Raw genomic sequence first — 13022 nt, 5'->3', positions numbered from 1 at the left:
TGGTGCATCTTCGACATCAAAATTGCCGGATCGAAATTTTGCAAACCAGCTTTGGCACTGGCGTACTGTCAACACATCTTCTCTATAGACATCGGTTAATTTCTTTCTGCCTTGAACAGCATTTTTACCTTTTCTATAGTAAAAAAGTAAAATATGACGAAAATGCTACTTATTGCTCTCCATATTTAAAAGGGCATCAACCAAAAACTACTGCGTAGAATCAATTGGACTTTTTCATACACAAACCTTGTTATATCAGCTCTTAAAGCATATAATGATTATGCGGCTTAAGTGTGAAGTTGGATGCAAAAAAATACAATTAAATCCTCTGTCGGGAAAAAACGAAATTACTTTCCGAATAACCCAATATATTGCGATATTTAATTCACGCTATATTCATTACCGCGCATCTATCTCACGAGTTCCATGGAATCCTTCAAAAGAATTCACATTTTCTCAGTAATTTTCAAGAATGCGCCGAACGATCTTTTGCTAATGATTTTCATCGTAATCCTAGCCTTGTGTTGTCGCTCTTATTAATACTAGATTGCCCAAGGAAGTCATTTTGACTGCTTTTTAATTTCAATTAGAAAAACAATTATGTATATAATGACACAATTTCTTAGAATTTTATGACTTTTTGTACAACATATAAATGCATTTATTAATAATTGTAGTTAACTCCCCCTCCTTCATTTCCGGTATATATATGTTATACCCATATTGCCTAAAAGCAGTCAAAATGACTGGCTTGGGAAATTTTAAATAATCAAATGACTCTTATTATTGAATTGAGTAAATTTCTTATATTACCAGTTTAGCTCTGTATTGAAATAACAGTTTTCATTTTTTTTCGATTACCCTTACATGATAACATACAAGTACATGATAAATTGTCGTTTTGGGCGTATGCATGATAAGTTGCAGTTGCTTAATAAGCTAAAGTAGTATTTGTTATTTCAATCTTTATGCAGTGATAGTTGTTCTAACAAGTTGTTTATTTTATTTCTTTTGCACCCTAAATTCATGAAAGAAATGGAGAATAGAAGTGAGTTATTGGAAAAGCTAACGAACATAAGTGAAGAGTGCTCCGATATAGAATCAGATGTAACAAATTCTGAACTATCATCTGAAGATGAAGCGGATTATATTCAAAGTGAAACATCTGACACTGAAGATAGCGATGAAGAGTCGATCACCAATGATGAAAATGAAAGCGTCATCAATATGCCCAGGAAAAGATGTAGAGTGCCAAGTAGTTCAGACTCTGATGAAGAAACAGAAAACACCTTTCAGGAGACCGAAACAGCTGTCGATGGTACTGTGTGGTCAAAAATTGATGAAGGTGGTATTCCTAGAAGGTTACCATTTACTTGTATTTTAAAGGGTGTGAAAGGGCCAACAGATCAACTGCAACATCATCAAATGCAACCCATTATAACAAACGCAAAATTTGTCAAGTACGACTTTGCCACAACAACAAAACAAATAATATATGTGAAAAATGTCAAAGGTATGTTTGCGGAAAATGTGCACATAAAAAGATTTCCACTTTTATTTGCATGAAATGTACAAATAATAATGCATAAATTATTTTTTTTTTCCAAGTGAAGTAAATTTTTTTTATTGTTAATATTTACTAATAACTTGTTATATAACTGTAAATAATATACAAAATATTAAAAATAAATTTTAAACAAATTTCAAAACACATTAGTTATTCGTTCACAATGCTGTCATTTTGACTGCTTTTGGATAATATAGGTATATACTAAGTTTCGGTCTTTCTAGTGTTAATCGCGACCAGTGGTAGGATTAGAGAGAAAAGGGAGAAGATTCTCCGTGCAAATCGACTATTATCGCTGGACCGATGTGAGAAGCGTATCTGAAAGCAGTCTCGTAGTTGCATCCCTCACGTCACAATATACTTTTGGTCTTTCGAGCCAAATATTGATGACACTGATCCTGTGAGCAGTCTAAGAAGCCACGTAAGGAAACGAAGCAGTCGAGTTACTAGCAGCCTATCCCAAATAACGAATTATCAGAGAATCAATGAACTGTCGGAAGTCGCAGTGATAAAATCTGCCAGACTCATCAACCTGGTAGCATTACATCTTTCAAGTAAGACTATTTATTTGTCCTTTCGTATTCTCTTTCTCAGTGGAAGCCTCTGCCGTAGAAAACTTAACTGGCTTAAAATTTAAGCGTCGAATTTTCAAAGCTCAATTAACGCGTTTTATAGATATAATTCAATTTTGTCGAATGAATAAAAACATATATCATTTAAGGTCAAAAATTAATCATATGAAGGAAAGCTTCACTATTTTCAATGAAATTCAAGATACTTTATTAAAATACTTCCCCGTTGCGTAGACGTACTTAGACGAAAAGCTTGATATTGAGGATAATTACGTAAAAACATTGTCAATTGCAGAAAGATTAATAGTAATAGTAAACACAAGTAAAGTTTTATAATCTAAACGATGATCAAACGATATATCTACCGCGAATCGCACTGCCCAATTTTAGCGGTCGATATAAAGATTGGTCCGGTTTTGCGAATTAATTCAAATCTTCCATTCACAATAATCGTTCCCCGGACGACTATAGACGTTTAATTTATCTAAAATCATGCCTACAAAGCGAACTCGCGTCATTCATTTCTTTTATAAACATTACCGCATCGAATTATGCTCTCGCTTAGAACAACATTGATTGACTATTACAATCAACCAAAACTGCACTGCAACGTGGTATGAAGATCTCTGATCGAATGGATTTCTTATCTCGGATCAATTATTTAAATTTTTACATGAAATGAGAAGCTTACTCTTACAGACATATTCAAGCTCATCAACGATTATTGCATAGAAGCAACCACGGTTAAAAAAATTCTTCCGGCGCATATTAAACTCGGAGATTATCCTAAATATTAAAATATACACATGCTATCAAAACCGCAGGAAACTTTCTCAAAGACATGCTTTGCACCATCCGTGCAACAAATCATTACGCATCCAAATATCATAAGTTAATCGAAGCAACGATCGAGTAACATGGCGAACAATGTCGAAAAAATAGAATCTTAGCAAAATTGCTTCCGCACGAATCATAATGCGATCGAATCCAAGTTACAAGGAACTTGTAAACGATGCAATCTTTCATATCATATCTTATTCATCATATCTTTCATAACAAATCCATAACAAACAAAAATGGCACCATCGGAACCATTACTATCAAATACATACTCTTCAAGGCACTTCACATGTACGCTCAAAGGCAAACCTTAACTTTCATCTTCTCCCCTTTTTCTCTTAACGCTTTGTCTTATTCGCTCTTACTCACTTCCTCAATTGTAAGCTGAATAATAAGCGGACTTGCAGTCGTATGGACGATGGCAGATTCCAGCATCACGATTCTTTACATGTCAATATTATCAAAAATTAAAACAAACGTGGAAAGCATTAGTGCAATCAACAATATGGAGGAAATGGCATCAAAGTCAAGCAGAACATTTCTAAGTTATGTATTCCGAAAAAGACAATACGCCGCCTAAGCGATGAATGTTAGATCACGTTATCACAAGCCATCCTGATGAGGTAGGGATCGTTTACGTAGCAACAATCCACAGGGTCACAAAAACGCACGAGCAAAGTGTTAAGAGCGTTGCATCGCTGCCAACCAAGGCAGATTAAATACAGTTATATGTAATTATTAACTGTTTATAAATTTTATTTCTTAGTTGATTAATTCGAGTAACGTATCAATGTAATTAACTTATAAGTTCAACATATGTCAACTTATAAGTCATTTATACTACACATATATGTATTCGTATTCATACACTATCATATTCGAATCAACGAATATAATCCAAATATAACATTAATAGATCATTTATGTCAAATAAATCTTAGCGAATCTCCAACGAATATCTTTATTCTTCTTTGCTTTAACACGTTGAGCGCCACGCCGATTTTGAAGACAGTCCCCGTCAGGCCACGCGCGCCACTTAGAAGCGCTGGTATTATAGTACGAATATATTGTAAATCGTGTTACAATAAAAATGTATCAAAAGATAGTAGACAAATGGCCAGGAAAAAAAACTAAACGAGTTGTCACATTTTGTAATACCTGTAAAGGAGAACCGTTTTTATGTTTACCGTGCTTCAATGATATCCACAAATCTTGTAAAGTGTCAAAATTAAGTAAATTTTGAATAATTTTACTGCAATTCCATAAAACAGTGTAAATTTTATATAGTTCTATATCATGTTATACGCTGTCAGCCAGCGGTGATTAACGCTGCCTAAATGTAATTTCAGTGTCAGCCAGCGGTGGTTGACGCGGCCTAAATGTAATTTCAGTGTCAGCTAGCATTGGCTGACGCGGCCTAAACGGAAAATCCAGTGTCAGCCACCGATGGCTGACGTGGCGCTTAACGTGTTAAACGTGATCATTTAAGGGGGCGAGTATGTTGACGCACACGTGTGTCTCTCAGTTAATCATAGTAATTTTTCCTAAGAGTCATATATCACTATTGGAAATGTCTGTCCTTGGGAACTTTTTGGAAACTCGCTAAGAATGAGCATAGATAAAAAATACATAGCCATTTTTGTTCGAGCTTATGCATTTTTTTGTCAAGTATATAGTTTCAATAATATGTTTGATCAGACAATAAACAAACATTGAAAGTAGATGCCTGAAATATCCATTGACACCCTCTAGTCTACAAAATCATCAAAACAAAAGGATAACACATAGGATTATTTAAACATTTGAAAGAACTATCCCGACCCTTCTCCGATCAATAGTCATCTTTCATTTCCATGGATTGATTGTATTTCATTTCCGCTCTGTTTTACTCCTTTCCTACTCTCATTACTGTTCTTGCGGACAATTCGAGAGACACCAAAAAGTCAATCAACCTTTCGAACTTACATCGTTCAGATCTCCGAGTCGTATTAAAGATTACTCTTTTAGAAATAGCTAGCACTACTAACTTTACGTTAATATACACGAACACATCTACCATTGTATCTCACTTTAACAAATATATTGCGATATTTAATTCGCGCTATATTCATTATCGCGAACCTATCTTATGTTATTTTTCAAAGGAATTCACCTTCTCTCATTAATTTGGGAGAACATTATCGAGTAAGATCAAAAAGATTATCAAAGGACCATCAGGAGCGTGTATCAAAGTGGAATATTACCTCGAACAAACTAATCTCATAATTTCGAAAGAAATTGACGTAGAGCTCATCACAAAAAGGAAATGAAGATCAATCATAAAGTTGATAATGTTCTTGGATATCGATTTAATGATAATTTGGATAGCACTTGTTTAGCAAATTATAGATACGATCATTGTATTTATTTCAAAACCATCGGTGAAATTAGAAATGATGAGAAAAATTTTAAGTAGAATAACGATGATTCTAAAGAAGAGAATCTATTGATCTATGCTGAAGTAGAAGATGAAAAAGAAATTGAAGATGATGGTAAAGAGTATGAGCCGACGATCGTTTATGATTCAATCGACGATAGAAATGATTATCTCGTCAATAATGATTCCAGAGATAAATTTAATTCTAATGAGAGGGATGTTGGTGTCTGTTCGATCATTGAATTAGCAAGTCTCGATTTAAATTCAAAATACTTAACACGGTGTATCATAAAAACGAAGTTAAATAGATGATCATGACCAATAATACTAATAATTTGGATATAACAGGAAACAGTACCGAGAGCAGAAATTGAAACATAAATTGAAGAATGAGTTTAGAAAAAATCAGAGTAAAATAAAGGGAAGTTTAAATTTCAAAATTCTTAAAACTGCAGGTATAATTAAGATATTTGTTTGTTTATTAAGATAATGTTTGTCCGAGAATATTTTTAAATAATACGAGAGAAATTGCTTCTATGTATTTATTACTGTGTTATCATTATTCCATCAATTTAACATAAGTACTTATTCAATACGATCAATATTTCAAAAATGCTTTTTCCAATATTCATTACAAATCATATATGTTATGTTTTACATGTATGCTTTTAAGAGATATAGGGATTCACGCGAAATAAATATCAGGGTAGATTGAATTTCTACTTACCGATTTTCAAAAAGGATTACGTAAATGAATATTTTCACGATCCGTTCGTAATACTTACTCACTCGTGTGTTTTCATAACTCTTTAAGTCATCTATTTAATCATCACCTCTTTCCCTATGTGTGTGCATTCGCGCATGCGTGCAATGTAAAAATCTTTCTCTTGAAGATATAAAATTTAGTTATTATGAGGAATTTTTTCATTGATTCTCATCTAACCATAATACACAATTTGAAAACAAGATTATATTATTTTAATTATTTAATAAAATCACATTTATTTGCAAAGATATTTCTTTTTATAATTTAGTCCTTTTTATTATTACATTTTTTTCAAAATATACTCTTTATTATGCAAGTTTAAGTATAACTAAACTTACAAAAAGAAACATTTAAAATTTCTGAACTTAGGAATATGAACTAAGGAATAATTTTATAGCGATTAATGTTAATAATTACAATAATTATTAATTATAATTAATTATATTATAATAATTACAGTTCTACGCGATTTTTTCAATTTAAAAAAATTGGAGTAAAGCTACTTCCAAAAGAAATTATATTTTGTTAATCATTAATGATGCATCAATTATAAAACAGAATAATACGAGTAAATATAATATAATATCGAATGATAAAAAATAATTGGAAAAATTAATTATTAAAGATAAACATTTTTAACAATTAAAAAAAAACATTAATTGTCAATTGCCAATATCTTTTAGTTCATTTTTAATTGTAAATTGTAAAGAAGAAAAGAAAAAAAAAGGAAAAAAAAGAACAAAATATTGCAAGATAAAGTAGCTATGCGCTGATAGTGAAAGAACAGCGATTCATTTTTCAACCTATCTCTACAATAACATATTTTAATACAATAATAACATAAGCAGGTTTAATAGTACTTAGTCTATGAGCAATAACTATCTCTAGTTACATTTTCTAACGCATTGTGAACCATTCTTTCGCTTTCATAATCCAATGCATTAAATTTAAAAAAAAAATAAAATTCATATAGAATACAGAATAAGATACGTGCCTAATTATATTTAATCTCTTTACATATCATTGTTTTGACTAATGTTAAAATCGATGATTGCTTTAATTCACCAAATAATATTACGCCTCTCTCGTCATTTTAAATTTCATAACTTCTTGGAAATTTTGTAATGAATTCATGAGCATTAGCTTCTTTTGCCGCTTTTATGATCTGTAACATTAAATGATGATACAATATATAATGATATATTTTGAAAAAATATTAAAATTTTTATTCATATATTATTTTTTTTTTTTTTTCATATATTATTATTTACCTTCTCATCCGTCGCAACTTGTTTTCAATGACAAATATTCCCCATTATACTAGTCGCAAAAAGTACAGGTTCTTAATTTATATGAGTTAATACAATACTTCTAAAATAGCTAGAATGAAGAGACCTAATGTCCCATTTATCAATAGATATGCTACCCTCGTCGACATCATAAAGAAAGGATATCCAAATTAAAATTTTTCAAAATAATGTGATTCGATCGACTTGGATAAATTTCAAATTTTTATATTCTATATTCCCTGAGTCTTTTCTTGTATTTCCTCCGACCATCATTGGTGATGGTGGTATATTTAAGTACAACAAAAGAAATTTCAAATCGATTATAAACAATATATGTAAAATCTTGCAAGTAAACATAATAAAATATTTTAAAAATACAGGCACTTGAATTGATTCCTCTTACGTATGTTCCAAGCAGTAAAGATAGTTGAGAGAAAGATCTTTGAATTATTTCGGTTACCATTAAAAATGCCATAAGATCGCCAAATGTTAATTGTCCAATTGATATTAAATGATCACTAAAGTACAATGAACGAAGTAAAATACTATTTCAAAATAAATCTGTTCCTGCTAAAAACAAACCAATACCAAATTCTAAATTTTCATATAACTCAGTTGCACGTTCAACTTCTTTAGAAAATACTTCTGTTTCTTGATTTCCTGCTACAAACGTTTTTACCTGTAAAAAAGAAGAAGATCATTATCAAATTAATACGTTGATCGTCACGGTGGTCATATGTGGCCGCAATTGTTTCACTATAGTCATCGGTCACCAAAGTACTTCAAATGTTTATAATTGTAAAAGTTGAAAGAACATTGACAGTCACTGAATTTTCAACAACATGACTAATTAAAAAATACTTTAAAATAACATTCTTGCCCATGTTTATACAACCATTTTTATTATTATTTTACCATTATATGTTTAGAATAATAAGAATACTTTCGTAACGTTAAAACAAGTAATTTCGGAGTTATGGTCAACGTATCAATGTTCCATTGGTATAGCATTTGAGCAGATTTTAAAGTATAGAATAATTCTTAATTTACCGTTGGTATATTTTGGATAACTTCTTCACAGACAGCAGCTTCCACTATTTGATTTTGAGTTTTTGTAGAAAACTTATGCAAGTTTTTTTCCCAATAGATTACCAATAAATATAACTATTGGCATACATAATAATATTGATACTCTGAGCAGAGGCTATAACATTATTACAGAAATAACACAACCAATAATTTGTGTAGAACTTCTTTAGCCTTACGATGTACATATTTTGAATATATATTTGAAATTTTTGAAAATACATAAAATGTGCATACTTGTGCAACATATATATGTGCCAGCACAAATGTTGGTCTAAGAAGTATTTCCAAAGTATTCAATGTAGAATCATTTTTTTTGTCTTGGACTATTTTTGTCACAATATTTATGATATTGCCAAAAGATTGCGGTATCCAAGAATTTAACATTGTAACCATTAGGGCGCTCTACAAATAAAAAAATATACAGTATGTAGTGAAACAATATGGATTTACACAAAGACGGTAGAAAATATCTCATTCGGTATCGCAACACTTACACAATTAATTAAATTTATATTACCTAATAAATTTAATTTCTGTTGGTCGATAAATAAATTTTATATCTATCTATAATCTAATTTGATTAGAGTATTTTTTGTTATATCATTTTTATAAACATTTCAAGGAAGATAATTGTATTATGTACGCTTAATTTACTTTTTATTAATATTATCATACTTACTGACAAAGAAATCAATAAATACCAAATATATGGATATAAATACTCCAAAAAGTCTTTCCATGAAAAATGCGACTGATCAGTACCTCTTGTTACTTCATTATTTTGTTTATTTGCTTGAAATTTGTTTCATATTTATTTTTAATGTTTAGTTGCATCCGTTGCTAATGTTCTTCAACCAACTTTATAAATGTTTGATAGAATCTTTGCTTTCTTGTACTCTTGTTTAATAGATGAACTAACTGTATAGTTGAAGCCTCTCTTGAATTGAATGACGACATTGCTCTTTCTTTTTGACGAATTACTCAAAAGGAATTCTCTGAAAAAAAGATTTTTATATTTATTATTCTTAATGATGTTCAATATTAGCAATAATATACAAAGATGATTTGTAAAAAAAAGGAAAAAAAATTGTAATATCAAGTACAATTTCTTTTGCTAAAAGCTTATAATGATTTAAAGAAGAATAATTACCTTGCAGTTAACGGAAAAATAACGGATAATTCGTTATATCGAATAATTCGTAATAAAGACATTATAGTAAAATATTTTATGATATATCTATATATATTGAGAATATGGTTATGCAAATGATTTTTTGAATATTGGTATTAATTTAACATAATTATTACACATAACGAAAGTATATCACTATAACAAGCCATAGGATCAAACGTATCTATCAATCTATTTTTTAAACGAAGATTGATTATAATATTAAGGTAACTTAACCTTATACGTCTAATAAGAACAGCGCTATTATTTCTTTATCAGTTTTCCATTTCCAGAACAGATCGTTAGATGGCGTTGAAGAATTCAGGCGTAATTACACCAACCCACCATTAAAAGAGATTTTTTTTTCCTTTTTTTGGAAAGAAATATATAATTTTTCTTTATTTTCTTTTTTTTATACTTTTTGTAAAAACAATTAATTTTTATTATTAGATGAATGAAACAACATCGTATCAATCGAACTCGGGTTGAGAAATTTTTTAACGTTTGATACTAAATTCGAATATGGAAAATCAATTATTTTTAGGTACTTTTCTTTTTTTTTGTATGCATTATGTTTTGTTTGTACATTTATTTTATTACATATAAAATATACTTACAGCATATTAATATATAGTATCATGTGCATTTTACATATTTTCAAAAAAATATTTGAATGGTAATATATAAATACTACATACAATTGTATTTACAATTATTTACAAATATTTACAATATATTTACACTATGTAGTACAATATATTTACAATATATTATACTACGATAATTCATTATATAATACTAAATTACTATATTAACACATACTATATAGATTTAATTATTTTTATATACCTATACATATATCTTAAAAAATCTGCATATATTCATGTTCTTTACTTTATATTAGATTCTCTCTTTTACGTATTCGTGCTGTGTGTGTGTGCGTGTGCGTGTGTGTTTGTATATATTTATATATTCCTATATATTTTTCATTTTAATTAATAAATATTTATTGAATTTATAATAGTATAATATCAGAAAGGACGAAAAATTGACAAATTTAAAATGAAACTATTAAACGAAATGTATAACGAATTACTGAACGAAAAAAATAGTTATAAATTTGAGAACATTAATAATATGAAGGGAATATATCATTGAAAATATAATTAATGAAGATTTACAATTGCAATTATTCTTTTGGAAATTTTTCGTAGTTCTATTGCCGATGCACGATTGAGACTACATATATAATGTATATATACCTGTATATATAGGTATATATGTGATGGGGAATACATTATAATGCGAACAAATAAAAATGAGAATTAATTGTAGCAGGTAACAGGTTTCCCTTATGAAAACCTCTTTATAAATGTAAACTGACCGTCAGTGGTAAATGCAACTTTTCCACGAACAGATGTTGCATTTGAAAATATATTAAGGGTCGGAACGTTTTGTTAGTTTATGTCCTTGAATCAGTATAAATCTGCTCTTGTAAATGGTTTTACTGGACGGGCAATAAACTGTCGTGATATTGTAAACTTGAGATAGAGAGAGATACAGGGGGGAGAGAGTGAAAGAGAGAGATGAGCGATATGGACAAATCTCATGTTAGCATTATCCGCTTAGAAAATACGTCAATGAGAGACTATGAAAAATTCAAATTGAAACATTGAACTTGTTCGTTAATTGTTATTTAAGACTTCCCATATACAAAAGTAGATAAATAAATAAAAATAAAGAAAGTTAAAAAAACATGTGCACATGTGTAGAAATAAAATTCGAGCACGTGGGTAATCCAAGTGGGTCGGAATTATCTTTCGACACGCACACACTTGCTTCTGGCCGGTTTCACATATTCTCTTCCCTCTCACTCATTCGTTATAATTCTTTCTCTCTCTCTCTCTCTCTCTCTCTCTCTTACTTCCTCCCTTTTACTCGCTATCTATTTCTTCTTCCTGTTCAATTCTTCGCTCTCTATAGAACCTGTATTTCCTATTCTTTCTTACACCCTCCTACAAACCGTAAACACACCCACTGCTCCATTACTATTTTGCCGTAGTTTATAATTTTATAAACGACTCATCTCGACTTCAAGTATTTACTTCTCTCTTCTTAACACTATCTTCCCATTTATAATTTCACACATCTATGTATATGATATTTATATTAATATATATATATGTATGTATGTATGTATGTATGTATGTATACATGTGTATAACTATCTATCTTTGATTTATCAGTTGCATATATGCGTGTGAATATTTATATTGAAAAGCATCGTTCTGTTTGACTGATTGATATTCATTCACATGTTCATTACAATTTTTATAATATGAACTAATTTATTAATTTATTTATGACTCCTGATATCCATGATATTAGAACCATTATCAATAATTATACATAACATAAAAAAGAAACTATTCTTGATGAAATTATTTCCAATTTTTGTAGACTATCATATTTATGTAAGAAAACTTAATTTGAGTAAAATTAAAATAATTTTATGTATTTATATACATACATTTTTTATTTTTTATATAATATATTCTGCTTTTTTTTTTTACAGAATACCAATGGTTCATAATATATGTAATCAACTGAAACTAATTTACTAATTATATCCGGAACATACATATTATTTATTCTTTTTAGTAAAGATCAATATACGAATTCGTTTCCATATCTGCAAAATTTCTTTCCCAGCCCTATTTTGTTATGGATTCCACTGTAGAAGTTAATTTCATATTATTATTACTATTACTATTACAATAATAATAATAATATGTAATGTAATAATATAATAATAAGAAGCAGAAAAAGAATAAATTTATTTTATATACACCATGACACATATGATGACGTTAATTTATGATAACAAAAGAAGTAAGAATTGATGTTTATATAATAAGTAATATCAAATACATTCACAAGTACGTGTAATCTTTTCCATTCAAAGTAAAACTTTTTTCTCAGAAGCTTCGCTACAAAAATATGTGGGAGTTATTGGTAGGCAGTAGTAGAGAAACGCGCGGAGTACAAAAGTTTCTAACGGTATAGATTTTCATTTGTCAAGCGAACTGCAATCGAATGTTTTCGAAATATATGAGGATAATGGATAATGTAACAAACGAAAGAGAAAACAAATATCGGGAAGGGAATACAGAGTTGATTGTAAGAAGCAAAGGAATCAAGACGTACTTAAAATCACATGTGTTTCGATTTTACGATTGAAGATCATAAGACTTAAAATTAAGTTAGTTTTCTTTTGTGTTTACAATATTAACAATTCTTCAGAAATAAGCA

The 13022-nt window shown here is 29.5% G+C and overlaps 1 protein-coding gene and 1 long non-coding RNA gene across 4 annotated transcripts; one reads left to right on the top strand and one right to left on the bottom strand.

Moving 5' to 3' along the window:
• The first annotated feature begins 562 nt into the window (after positions 1-562).
• On the top strand, positions 563-2210 carry LOC124429698. 2 transcript variants are annotated; one of them, XM_046975274.1, is made up of 3 exons: positions 563-1318; positions 1387-1513; positions 1792-2210. In XM_046975274.1, exons 1-3 carry the CDS (start codon positions 1027-1029, stop codon positions 1811-1813), a joined length of 441 nt encoding a protein of 146 aa, XP_046831230.1. In that variant the 5' UTR covers positions 563-1026; the 3' UTR covers positions 1814-2210. The 2 variants fall into 2 exon arrangements, with proteins under 2 accessions (XP_046831230.1, XP_046831229.1); XM_046975273.1 differs by having other exon boundaries at positions 563-1513.
• Positions 2211-6952: 4742 nt separating this feature from the next.
• LOC124429700 lies at positions 6953-9975 on the bottom strand. 2 transcript variants are annotated; one of them, XR_006943525.1, is made up of 6 exons: positions 9690-9975; positions 9219-9534; positions 8774-8941; positions 8501-8654; positions 7433-8129; positions 6953-7326 (listed from the first exon to the last, which is right to left on the bottom strand). It is a non-coding gene; the product is annotated as an uncharacterized LOC124429700 (long non-coding RNA). The 2 variants fall into 2 exon arrangements; XR_006943524.1 differs by having other exon boundaries at positions 8501-8941.
• Positions 9976-13022: the final 3047 nt, after the last annotated feature.

The sequence above is a fragment of the Vespa crabro genome, chromosome 16, assembly GCF_910589235.1.
Source record: "Vespa crabro chromosome 16, iyVesCrab1.2, whole genome shotgun sequence".
In the NCBI taxonomy this organism is placed as follows: domain Eukaryota; kingdom Metazoa; phylum Arthropoda; class Insecta; order Hymenoptera; family Vespidae; genus Vespa; species Vespa crabro.
The sequence above is the reverse complement of the archived record's forward strand: the minus strand, read 5'-3'. Positions and strand labels throughout refer to the sequence as shown.

Bases quoted from the DNA above. Each gene is read 5' to 3' on its own strand.
- LOC124429698 (XM_046975273.1), top strand. From the start codon at position 1,027: ATGAAAGAAATGGAGAATAGAAGTGAGTTATTGGAAAAGCTAACGAAC. The intron at 1,514-1,791 runs GTATGTTTGCGG...CGGTCTTTCTAG, and splicing joins ATATGTGAAAAATGTCAAAG to TGTTAATCGCGACCAGTGGT.